Consider the following 12,275-nt stretch of genomic DNA (forward strand, 5'->3'; position numbering starts at 1 on the left):
TCTCCGAGACTCAACAAAGGGGATTTCCTCCAGCCTGACCAGACCAGGCAACCAGTGGGCCTCCAAGGTGACCCAGAGAAGGACTGGCCTCAACCAAGGAGCAAGTGAGGGAGCTGCTGGGCTCTGAGGTCGCTTTGCAGGGGCTCATCAAAGCGTGGGCTCCGGACCAGGAGATGGGCTGTGTGGACGCCAGTGACAACCCGAAGCCAGCCTCCCAGGGCCCAACACGCATCCTCCTTTCTAGCCATCAGAGAAGGAGCTGCTCCCTGGGAGCTGCTCCCAGGACTTGGCCCCTCCAAGAACCCCCAGACTTGTTCCCAGCCTGGAAAGCTAATGGCTTGCTGGGTCCCCTGATGGTCCCCACGACTCAATGAATTCACCCCTTCCCGACAGCCCTGGGGCTGCAGTGCCACAGCCCTCCCGGGGCACAGACCGTGGCTATGGGCTAGGGCACTGGCACAGCCCGTTTAGCTAGCCCTGGGGAGCCCTGGGGCGCCCCCATTCTCCCTCCAGTGAGAGCTTGGGACAAGACCTGTGTGTGGAGCGGGGAAGCATCACCGGGCGTTTTGGTTTTAATTCGCCAGCCTCGTTCTGAGCCCGGTTCACTATAAGGCCCCGGGGCAGGATGGGTTTAATGCTTTCCCAGCAGCGACAGTATCAGCCCTTTGAGGGAGGAAGCTGGAAAAAGAGAGAACAGAGGTACTGGAAGCCGGGGCCTGAGGGGCACAGGGTTCCAGCGGGTTCCCCTGCCGGGGCAGAAGTTTCCAGTTACCCTAATTGGCTACTGGCAAGCTGTCTGTGGCTAGAATCCTTCCAGAGGGGGCCGGGTTTGATCTCCCTCTCATCAGGGGGTCCTCGCGGTGCTGACTGTGTGATCACATTGCGGGCCCTTTGCGTTGAGAGAGGAGACTTCAAAGCAGCTGACTTTCGAAAAAATAAAACACAATGAAACGAAAGAGTGCAAGTAGAAGGAAAAACTCCATCTCTCCTCCAGGCCCCAGGCCCGCCCCCGGCCCCCTGGGCCTGCAGCTTGAGGGCTGGAAGTGGGGAGGGTGGAGCATGAAGGTTAGAGGAGACGCCTCTGTCCCCCCGCTCGGCCGTGAGGACAAAGGCCGTCAATTGCGGGCGGCTGGTGGGGACCGTGCCTGCCTTTGTACTCCTGGACATCTGCTACATGTCGCCTGCTGCCAGTTGGCGACTGTGGCTGACAGCATGCGGGAACAATGCGAGCCCGTCTCCGACCCAGTTTTTCAGCCTTCTGAGGTCCTTTCTGACCCAAGCTGTACCCTGCGTGCAGGCTGCCAAGGCCTCTGAGGAGTCACAGAGATGAACCCCTTGCACACAGCCCTGCTGGGGACATGTTGCATGGGAGGGGGCGGGGAGGAGTGGAAGTGAGCGGGGGGGAGGGCCGGGCCACCGTGAGGAAGAAACATGCTCCCCTTACTGGTGTGAGCTGCTGCATGCTCGGGCTGGGGGGCTCGGATAGGGGGGCGCTCCTCCTAGGGCTTTGGTCCCTTCCCTGTCTGGCTCCATACTGGCCGCCGGCTCTGCTTGCCTTCCTCCCCATTTCTTTCTGCTGGCAGGGCCACCCCTGTCCTCCCGCCTGTCCATCTGGCTCTGTGCACCAGGGCCCCAGCTGCCCTCGGGCCACCCGCCAGGCCCCCTGGCTGTCAGGCTGTCAGTTTCTGGATGGTTCTGTTGTAGTACTGCGTGATGGGGGGCGTCAGAGGGTTCCAGCTGTTGGCGTGGAGCTCGATGACCTCCAGCAGCAGGGACCGGGTCAGCATCGACTCCGAGGGGCACAGCATCTTGTCGCGGGCGCTGGCCAGGAGCTCTGCCATCATCTCGGGCAGCTGCTCCTCCAGCAGTCGGCCTGTGCTCTGCAGCTGCGGGCAGAGAAGTGGGGTTAGGACGTGAGCTGGGCCCTGAAAGGGCTCCTGACCCACCTTGGTTAGGGGTGCTGGGGGCAGGAACGGGAAATAGCTGGATTATCCCAGGAAGGCGCAGGCCCAGGCCTCTATGCCACAGGGCAGAAGGATGGAGAGTGTGGAGGGTGGACACAGCCAATGCGAGAGCCCACATTTAATACCCAATCTGCCGGAGGAATAAGAGGGGTCAGAATATTGCCTGCTGCCCAGGGCTGCTAAGAGTCCTCACCAGGAACACGCTGCTTCTCCCTTCATCCACTTGCCTCCCCTCCTACAGGAAGCCTTCTTTGACTATCGCCCACAACCTCAATGGCCGTGTGACCTGCTTCCTTCAAGAGTGACCAGGTGGCACCGTGTCAATTTTCACTTGCTGGGATGTCTCTCTGGAAACGAACTTGGTCATTATTACCTGCATGTGTCCGTGTGGAACCCGAGAGCAGGGATGAGGTCTCCTGTTTCTCTCTTTCCTTCTCTCCTGCCCCCAATCGCACCTACATACCCCCAGAACTGACCCCTGCCCACACCTGTGACACGAAGGGGAGGAGAGAAATATGAACTGGGGCAGAAGGCCAGCCAGAGGGCCTGCCCCCAAGAGAGGCCCCTGGTCATCTCGAAAAGCCCCCTTAGGAAGAAGGAGCCCCGATCCTCTGGATCAGCGCACCCTCGGCCGGCAGCCCGTGCAGCTCCTCTCCCTATAATCTAAGTCCCCATCTCTGCCCCACCTCCAGCCTCAGCCCACTCGCTTTTTCAAGGCTCTGCCTTCTTCACGAAACCTTCCCTGACCTTTCTGGCCCACTCGGACCTCTCTCCTAACTCCTCAGGGATGCATGCTCTGTACCCATATTTATTCTCTACACCGTCCCATCCACTCTGTGCATGTGACAGAGGTCTCTATCTCTAGCCAGACCACAAGCTGTCTGGAGGCAGGGACCATGCTTTCTCCTCCCCTCCTATCTCCCCTGCCTGGAGCCCCGACGTGCCCTGGGTGTGGGCCCTGGAAGCTCCTCTCCTCACCACGCTCCACTCTGAATGTCCCTGGGCTGTTTTCTTTCTTTCTTTTTTTTTTTGGCCACGCCGTGTGGCTTGCAGGATCTTAGTTCCTCGACCAGGGATCGAACCTGTGTCCTCAGCAGAGGAAGCGCGGAGTCCTAACCACTGAGCAGAGGCCACACCTTGGGAACAGGAGTGGGACCTCCCATGGGGGCTGCTTGGAAGTGGACAGTGCCAACCTGGGGGTTCAAGCCTCAGCACCTCCCCCCAAACCCCACACCACTGAAGCCAAAGAAGATATGTGGGGGCAGGGCATCACCTAAAATCTCCTAAGTCATTTATGTGGTGCACCTGGCCGAGGAGGAGGTGGTCTTGGGGGCAGAGGGAGAGTGGACGATGCTAGCACTCCACCCTTCCCGCCAGAGAGCCGGCAGTTCCCTCTCCTCCAGCAGAAGTCCACATCCACTCAGGAAGCCGTCCGCCACCAGCCCCGCTCGACACGCCCTTGCCCTGGACCCGTGGATGCCTCCAGTGGTCCTTGAGCCCCCATAACTGTTAAGGCGAGAGGGACGCACAGGGTCTGAGGTGGGAGGTGTCTAAGCCACGCTGCTTACCTCCATTGAGCAGCACAGGACGGCATCTTCCTTCACATCCTGAGATTGCAAGAGCTGGAAGAGAGCGGCAGAGAATTCCGCTTAGGATGGGTGCACTGCTCTCAGCCCCCTGCAGCCCAGAACAAGCATCTCCCAGGGGCGGGCCAGAGAGGCAGCCCACAAAGGACGGAGGGCAGCAGGGGCACTGCCCCAGGAAGCAGTGATTTCTCTGACGGGATCTAAGCAGCTAGAGGACGGCCGTAGTCACGGAGTGTGGGCATCCCGGCCAGGTCAGAGGGCTTGACTAGAGGCCACGGCCGAGCAAGGCCACAGGTGGGTTTGAAGGCAGCGGCAAGCATGCTGGGATCATCAGCTATGAGCAGCTGGTCAGCAAAAATGAAATTCGTGTAGATTTCCTGATTAGTGAGAGGGGCTCAGCCATGGTCTCAGGTGCTCCTGGGCCCTGGTTATAGGAGGACTTGCAGAAATCACAGCAGTCTTCTCTACCGGCCCAGCAATGTGAGCCTGCAAAGCCATGCAGACTGTTCCAGAGGGTGGAATTGCTTCCTGACCAAGGCCACGGCCGGGAGGCTCAGCACGGGGACTGGCCACCCAACCCCCGTCCGGGCTTTCCTCTATGTGCTGCATTTCATTCATTCAGTCTCTCTCCCTCTCTCTCTAAATTGAGACATAACTCACGTAACATCACGTTCACCATTTTTAAGCGTACAATTCAGTGACTTTTAGATTCACAAGGTCGCGCGACCATCACTACTAACTCTAGAATACGTTCATGGCTCCCAAAAGAAACCTGTACCCATTAGCGGTCAGTCCCCTTTCCCCCGCCACCCCCACCCCTGACAACCCCTAACCCCTTAATCTCTATAGATTTACCTATTCTGGACATTTTATACAATGGAATCATATAACACGTGATTTTTTTGTGAATGGCTTCTTCCACTTATAATGTTTTTAAAGTTCATCCATGTTGTAGCCTGTGTCAGTTCTTCATTCCTTCTTGGGGTTGGAAGATATTCCACTGTATGGACACACCACGTTTTGTTTATCCACTCATCAGTTGATAGACATTTGGGCTGTCTCCACTTTTTGGCTGTCGTGAACAAGGCAGCTATGAACACTTGTGTACGAGTTTTTGTGTGGACATGGGTTTTCATCTCTTGGGTACGCACCTAGGAGCGGAATTGCTGGCTCATGTGGTAACTCCACGTTTAGCTGTTTGAGGACCTGATAAACTGTTTTCTACAGTGGCTGTGCCATTTTTCATTCCCTCCAGCAGTGCCTAGGGTTCTGATTTTTCCACAGCATCACCAATATTTGTTATTTTCTGCCTTTTTCCCCATTTTTTCCCAGGTCACTTTCCAGCTTTCCTTGGAGACTTCTGGATCACTCTAGCCCATGGTGCCCACCCCTGCTTCTCACTCCCGAGCACCCCCTGGCTTTCCCACCGCTCAGCATTCCACACAAGTGGCAAGACATCTTCCAGTGTGAACTGTGGCCTCCTGAAGGCAGGGCAGTGTGACGTTCATCTCTGCTGCCCTTTAACACCTAGCACGGCTCCTGGCAACAGCAGGGATTCGATAAAGGTGGGTCGATATGATTTATGCATTGTTTTTGTTTTTTGTTTTAAAGGAAGGGCGGAGGGTAAGGAGACAGCACAAGAGGAAGGCATTTTTAGGGTCAGCTTCCTTGTCCACTAACCGAGAACTGGAGTCAAGGTTTCTGATCTGGGCATGACGCGTTCAAGGAGGGTGAAATCACACACAGCCCCGGGGACTGTTCTCACTGCAGACTCGAAATCCAAATTCCACACACCCTCCTTAACTTCCCCCTTCTCCTGTCATATTGCCCAGGGTCTCCCCCAGCAGAAGCCACAAGCAGTCACATCGGGGGGGCTGAAGAGGCATGCATTAAATGTCAATTGAGTCCAGGGGCCAGATCAGTGTGGGCTGCTCTGCCCAGAGATGCTCTCAGGGACCAGACCTCCTTCCTCTTCATATCTCGGTAGGGCTGGGCATTAACTGATCCCACAGTAGACACGCCAAAAAAGAAATCATTTGGGGATGAAGGAGCAGAGGTAGGTCTCAGGCTGCTCAAAAGATGAGCTGGTGGAGAGCAAGGGACAACCCGGGGAAGGTAACAGTGTCGGCCATGCAGTGACAGGCGCTGACGGCCATTGGTGGGCATGCTCGGCCCAATGACACACTTCTGACTCTGGGCCTTTGTGCTCTTGTCAGCCAGGAATTCTCAGCCACCACCTGTCTGCAGACCTTCCTTCCTCAGTTTACTCAGGGCTCTGCCCCGACATCACCTCATCCACCAGGGATTCCCTGACCGGCCTGCGTGTAAGTGAGCCCGCCGTTCACCTCCTGGCTTACTTCTCTCCACAGCATCTCTCACCCCTGACATACGATCTATTTGTTTGTCTGCTGTCTCCCCCAGGGGAAGGCAAGCTCCAGGAGGGCAAGGCCTGTTTGGTCCATTCTCTTCCCGAAACCTGGCACCGTGCCTGGCACATAGTAAGCACCTGGAAGTATTTGCTAACAAATATGCCTTGAGTAGCAGGGAGAAAACCCACCCAGCTGGGAGGGTCTGCGAGTGAGGAGGGACTAACCTTGAGCCGCAGCCCCAGGGCAACTCACCCCAGCGCATGCGCCTGAAAAGGCGACAGTGAGCGGGACTTGGATACCTCCACCCCACAGGCTTCTCCTGTCAGAGCAGACACGGCACAAAATTATCATCAGTGTGTCTGCAAACGTACAGCGTGTGTGGAAACAGAAGTTGGTGTGACTCTCTAAATGGCAATTGGGTGATAGCTATCAACACTACAAGTGTACAAACCCTCTGAGCGGCGATACTACTTCCAGGAATTTATTCCACACCTGCCCCCCGCTGCCCACATATGCACCATGACATGGATATAAGGTTTTTCCTGCACTTTTGCAAACAGCTTGAATGGCTACCAACAAGGGGACCGGTTAAATTATGAGGATACATTTGCACAGAGGAATACTCTACAGCACACAGCTGTCCACCCTCCTCCCCATGCCGGCCTCTGCTTCTGGAGTTTTCTTGCCCCGCAGGGCTGCAGCCCCTCAAGGGGAGCCAAGGGAAGCTTCCACTGAGTCAGTGTCTGGGGGGAATTCTGGGGGTCACACTAGGAAGGACCTCTCTCATCTAGAAAACCCTGGAAGCAGGTTCTGGAAAAAGCTGGGGGGAGGTGACTCACCTTGCAGCAGGCATACCGAGTCATGGGTACTGGACCACGGGTTGGTTCCAGCATCCAACCCAGCCTGCTCTGGGAGGGGGCTGGTTCCAGGACTTGGAGGGCCCTGACTGTCTCGGGGGGAAGGTGGGCGTAGCCCCACTGACTCTGCACGGAACATGAGGACAAATATTAAGAGAACTCTATGAGGTTTGCTGGGACTTCTTTCTGATGGTAACTTTGTTCCTGAATAGATTTCCCACAGTGCTTAGCAGGAAGAGAAACCTTAAAATAAAAATTGCTGGTAGAAATCACAAGAAAGGGGGAAAGTCGGGTATCTGGTGGGAAGGGAACTCCCAGAGACAGAGTGGTTGGTGGCAGCCATTTGGGGACGAGGGGAGCAGGCAGAACTGGGAGCTTATGGGAAGGAAGAAAGGGGTCCTGCTCTGGGTGCACCTAGCATGTTGGCTGACACATAGTAGGTGCTAGTAATGACTGTCATGGGAAATTGAGATGAACCTGGGATCATGTTCCGTTCTGAGACCAGCTTCTTAGGGGTCCTGGGGCTTCGGGACATGGGAGGTAACACGATGGGAAATTCTATGAACAGCCGGGGCCGGACAAGTACTAGATGCTCTGAAATGTGACTGTTTCTCCCTCCAAGCGGCCCTCCGACTTCTGCCCACACTGCGTGGACAGCCTCGTGGAGCCTCAATGCTTCTGCCAGCACTTTGCCCAGATGAGCAGGTGTCTCCTCTTTCCTTCTATGGCCCGAGGCCCGCCTGCCCTCCGTCTGCTCCCCGGTGACGGTTCAGAACTGCAGAGCCGGTCCAGGGCTTCCCGTTCTTCCTTCCTTTTCCACATCTTAGTGACTGGACTACCTCCTCCCTTCTGCACACCCAAACCCCCGCAGGCCTGCTCCCTCCCTGGGGGGCTCTGGGCTCTGGGGGGACAGACTCAGGGTGGGGACTCTCAAGCAGGGCTGTGGGCAGGCTCTCACCCCAGAGCCTCTCCTCCCACCTCATCTTTCACTGGTTGTTTGGGAAAGTCTGTGTTAAGCCAAGAATCACATCGAGTGATAGGCCCTCTCGCAAACGGCCTGCTGGGTTTTCTCAAGGAAGTGGGGGAGGACTGACAGGCTTTCACTGTACTTTTCCTCTGCAGTTCCTGGGATGCAGAGTTGGGAGGGGAATGGGTGCTGCAGACCACGTCCTACTCTCCCCCGAACGCTATCTCGGCCTGTCCGTTGCCAGCTTTTGAGGGCGGACCCTTGGAGCCTTAGAGCTGAAGGGCTGCAGAGAGGACGTCCCCTCAGCCCCCATCATCACAGCTGGGAAGTCCCACCCTGCTGCTCTGTGTGGTGGAACGAGAGGCCGCTGGCCTTACCCCGGGGGAGCACTTGACACATGCTACGGGGCTCCCTCCCCAGGACCCCTGTCAGTGTCACTCTGAGAGGCTCCAGTGCCTCTGGGTGATCAACGGCTTCTCAGGGATCCGTCCTTGTCTCGCTCTTTGTGGGCAGTGTCCAAGGGCAAGACCTTTCCACTCTTTTCTGTCTTGGCCAAAACTTACCTGTTTTGTGTTCCACTTCTTCATGGCTTGCTTTCCTAAAACACAGCTAGTTTCTGGACAAATGAATCCCTGCTGGTACACTGAGGGGGCCAACTCTGTTGTTTATGCGTGTTCTATTTGGGGTCTTCTGGAGACAATGCTTCATTTAACGCCAAGCAACTCTCAAAAAGTAGTGGCGACTTGAACAGATTCTTGTCCACCCGTGTCCACAACAGTGTGATTCACAACAGGCAAGGGGTGGGAGCAACCCAAGTGTCCACTGATGGATGAATGGATAAACTCAGTGTGGTCCATCCATACAATGGAATGTTATTCAGCCTTAAAAAGGAAGGAAATCCTATCACATGCTGCGACATGGACGGACCTTGAAGACCTTATGCTGAGTGAAATAAGCCAGTCGCAAAAGGACAAGTATTGTAGGATTCCACTTGTATGAGGGACCTGGAACAAATTCATAGAGACAGGAAGTAGAATGGTGGTTGTCAGGGGCTGAGGAAGAGGGACTAGGGAGTTAGTGCTTAATGGGGACAGAGTTTCAGTTTTGCAAGATGGGAAAGTTCTGGAGACGGATGGTGGTGATGGTTGCACAACGACGTGAATGTGCTTAATGCCACCGAACTGTCCACTTTAAAATGGCTAAAATGGTCAATCTTATGCTTGCTTTTTTTTAAACCACGATTTAAAAATGGTTTAAAAGCAGTGGCACGGAGCAGGTACTCTTTGGTGGGCAGGTCATTCTCTGCCTGGACAGGACTGTCCCCTTTCTCTGCTATCGCTCGTCGGAAGAAAAGCTGCAGGGATGGAGGAGACAGGGCTGCAGACCTGGGGGCTGAAGGCCCCGGGGGTGGGGGAGGAGCAGCCCACTCGTCAAAGTCTCTGGCACAGAAAGGAGTGTGGGCGGGCCGGGGCAGGCACCCTGGAACAGCGAAATGTGTTTCTTGGACGAGAATCCAAGGCAATTGTGCGAGCCCACACAGTGTTTGTTCGGAAGCTAATGCATTCCTGTCCTATTGTCTCTGCCGGAGACTTGTTGTGGGCACACCCTTCATATCCTCCCTCGGGGAGAGGCCAAGGTGCTACGAGTCAGGCTGTGGGCGGCTGGACAGCAGAGGGAGAAAGGAGCCTGGTGGGAGCACCTCGGAGTCCCCGGGGGAAGGAAGCCAGGGCAGGACCATGCCGCCCAAGGGGTGCCCTCAGTGCAGCCAGGCTGGTTGCTTGGGATGCCACCCTGTGGGGAGGGAAAGAGGGTGCTGATGGAGGGACCCTGGGGCCGTCTTCCTGTGCGGGAGGGGAGTGAGTGCTGGAGATCACAATTTCTTCTAGCCACCCCCCGCCCAAGCTCCCCCAACCACCTCAGCTCACCAACAGCTTGGTTCCAACCCTGGTAGAACAAACCCAGACAGCCTAATGCAGCCCCAGTAAAAGCTCTGCCAGTCCCCACCTGCAGGAGCCCCTCTTTTGAAGGTAGTCAAGGGTAGGCTGGGAGCAGCAACAAAGGAGCAAGAGTGAGGAGATTTCAGAGTGTGTGTGATTGGCTGGTTTGCTGGGGAACAAACCCAGAGCTCTGATTGGCTGGCTGGGCCTACAGAAGGGCAGTGGCAGGATACCCTGCAAGCATGGAAGAAGTAGTGGGAAGAGGAGAGAGAAAAAGAAGAAGCAAGAGTGGGAGGTGCAGGTCTCCAGGGGCTGAGGAAGCTACAGTGATGGGCACAAGCCTTGACGGTGGAGAGATGGGGAGAGGCAGAAGAATGAGGCAGAGCCAGAGGAGATGGCCCCGATGCGTGGCACGTGGTCTAGAATGGTGGCCGGGGCGAGGAGCTGCACAGGGCCACCTGTATCTCAGGAGGGCCCTCAGGTTCGAGTCAGGGCATCTCCACCCTGTGCCTCTGGTGGACCTGGACCAGCATCTACAGCTGAGTCTAGAGGACAGCTCCTCATAATGGCCTTGAATCTTCAAGAAGAGGGTCAATTACATCTGGGTCTCTTCAGGGAGGCAGGGAAGTAGATAATCTAGCCACAAGAGGCCGTCATCAAAATCGTGCAGAAGCAGGGCTTCCCTCGTGGCGCAGTGGTTAAAAATCCGCCTGCCAATGTAGGGGACATGGGTTTGAGCCCTGGTCTGGGAAGATCCCACATGCCGCGGAGCAACTGCCTGTGCGCCTGCGCTCTAGAGCCCGCGAGCACATCTACTGAAGCCTGTGTGCACCTCAACGAAGAGTAGCCCCCGCTCTCTGCAAGTAGAGAAAGCCCACACGCGCAGCAATGAAGACCCAATGCAGCCAAAAATAAATAAATAAAATAAATAAAAACAAAAAACAAAAATCAAAACGTGCAGAAGGTTTGGCTTCTCACTAAGAGTAACTCCGGGCATGCCACTTAGTCACCCTGCACTTCAGTTTCCTCACTTGAGAATGGGGAGAATACTTGCCTAGAATTGTTTTGAGAGTCACTGGAGATAATGCATGTGAAAGAGTTCTGAAAAGTGCAAAGCTTGATTCAAATGCAAGGTGTTATTATTGTTATTAAATGTATATCTTCATAAACATGTATCTTTCCTGAAGATCTCGACCCACTTTGTAATGTACCATCCCATTTATCCCCGTGACACTCTTGTGGAGACAGGGAAAGGACACAGGCATTATTATCTCTGCTTAATAGACAGAGAAACCGAGGCTCAGTAGTTCGTGACTTACTTACACAAGCCAGACAGACAGTAAGTCTGGGAAGAACTAGAAAGTGCTTAGAAGCCCTGGGTCAGCATCCTTTTCCTTGGGGAATTACTTTAATTTCTCCCACATTAGCTAATTCTTACTTTGCTGGTTGGAGCTCATAATTCTTTTTTTTTGCGGTACGCAAATGGCCTCTCCCATCGTGGAGCACAGGCTCCGGACGCGCAGGCTCGGCGGCCATGGCTCACGGGCCCAGCCGCTCCACGGCATGTGGGATCTTCCCAGACCGGGGCACGAACCCGCGTCCCCTGCATCGGCAGGCGGACTCTCAACCACTGCGCCACCAGGGAAGCCCCATAATTCTTACTTTTGTTGATTGGTGATGATAATCAATCCGGGCCTTCACAAAACTGAATTGATTTTACCTATTCTTTTTCTGCATTGGCCACCATCTCTCCATCTACGCATCCATGCATGCATCCATTTAGCCATCCGTTCTTTTATCCACCCACACATCATGTATCCAGCCTTCCATCTACCCACTCATCCTTTCACCCATCTTCCTATCTACCCATCTACCCTCTCACCCACTCACCATCCAGCCATCCATTCAGCCAGCCAGCCATCCTTCGACAACATTTATGGAACACCTACTATGTACTAAACACGGTGTAAGTACCGGGATAACAAGGAGAATAAAACTTGTAACTTAGAGTCTAGTAGGGAAAACAGAGAGATTGTGCTAGGTATGTGGGGTTGGAGCCTGGGACGGAATGGTGGCGGTGAAGAACACGCCAGGCATGTGCCCCAAGCGGCAGCACATGGCATATGCACAAAAAAAAAAAAAAAAAAAAGGTGAACTAATGGAGTGCGCTGGTGAATAACAAGCATTTCAAGAGGCTAAAATATACGGTGCTGGGGGAGAGAGAGCATATGATGATACAGAAGGCCAGGGCCACATCCTAAAGGGCTCTAGATGCCATGCTACTGGGTTTGGATTTTATCCTAAAGGACTGCAGAGCCACCGAAAAGAATTGCAACTGGTGCGTAGGATGACACTGTTTGCAATGTGGAGAGTAGACTGGAGCTGGGTGGGGTGGTGGGAGAATTGGAGGCAAGGAGACCAGTGAGAAATTATGGCGGCTCGAGTGAGGGCAGGGACAATGGGAGGAGATAGCTTAGGAGGCAGAAGTAAAGGTGAGGAAAGGGACAATGCGGAAGGTGGATAAGCCCCGGGTTTGGGGCTTGTCCGCGGAATAAACTGTGGTGCCACCAGCGCTATTAGGAAGGCAGGAAGAGT

General features: G+C 54.9%; 1 protein-coding gene across 2 annotated transcripts in view; it reads right to left on the minus strand.

Annotated features, from left to right (window-relative positions):
• Window positions 1–1,670: 1,670 nt before the first annotated feature.
• The window catches only part of CTIF (cap binding complex dependent translation initiation factor), a 231,181-nt gene continuing 220,576 nt past the window's right edge, over window positions 1,671–12,275 (minus strand). For both annotated transcript variants that reach the window (XM_065890337.1, XM_065890336.1), the window contains exons 10-11: window positions 3,533–3,586; window positions 1,671–1,886 (exon numbers count right to left, since the gene is read on the minus strand). In XM_065890337.1, coding sequence (XP_065746409.1) covers window positions 1,671–1,886; window positions 3,533–3,586 — 270 coding nt within the window. The remainder of the gene's footprint in view (window positions 1,887–3,532; window positions 3,587–12,275) is intronic.

This window comes from Phocoena phocoena, chromosome 13 (assembly GCF_963924675.1).
Source record: "Phocoena phocoena chromosome 13, mPhoPho1.1, whole genome shotgun sequence".
NCBI lineage: Eukaryota > Metazoa > Chordata > Mammalia > Artiodactyla > Phocoenidae > Phocoena > Phocoena phocoena.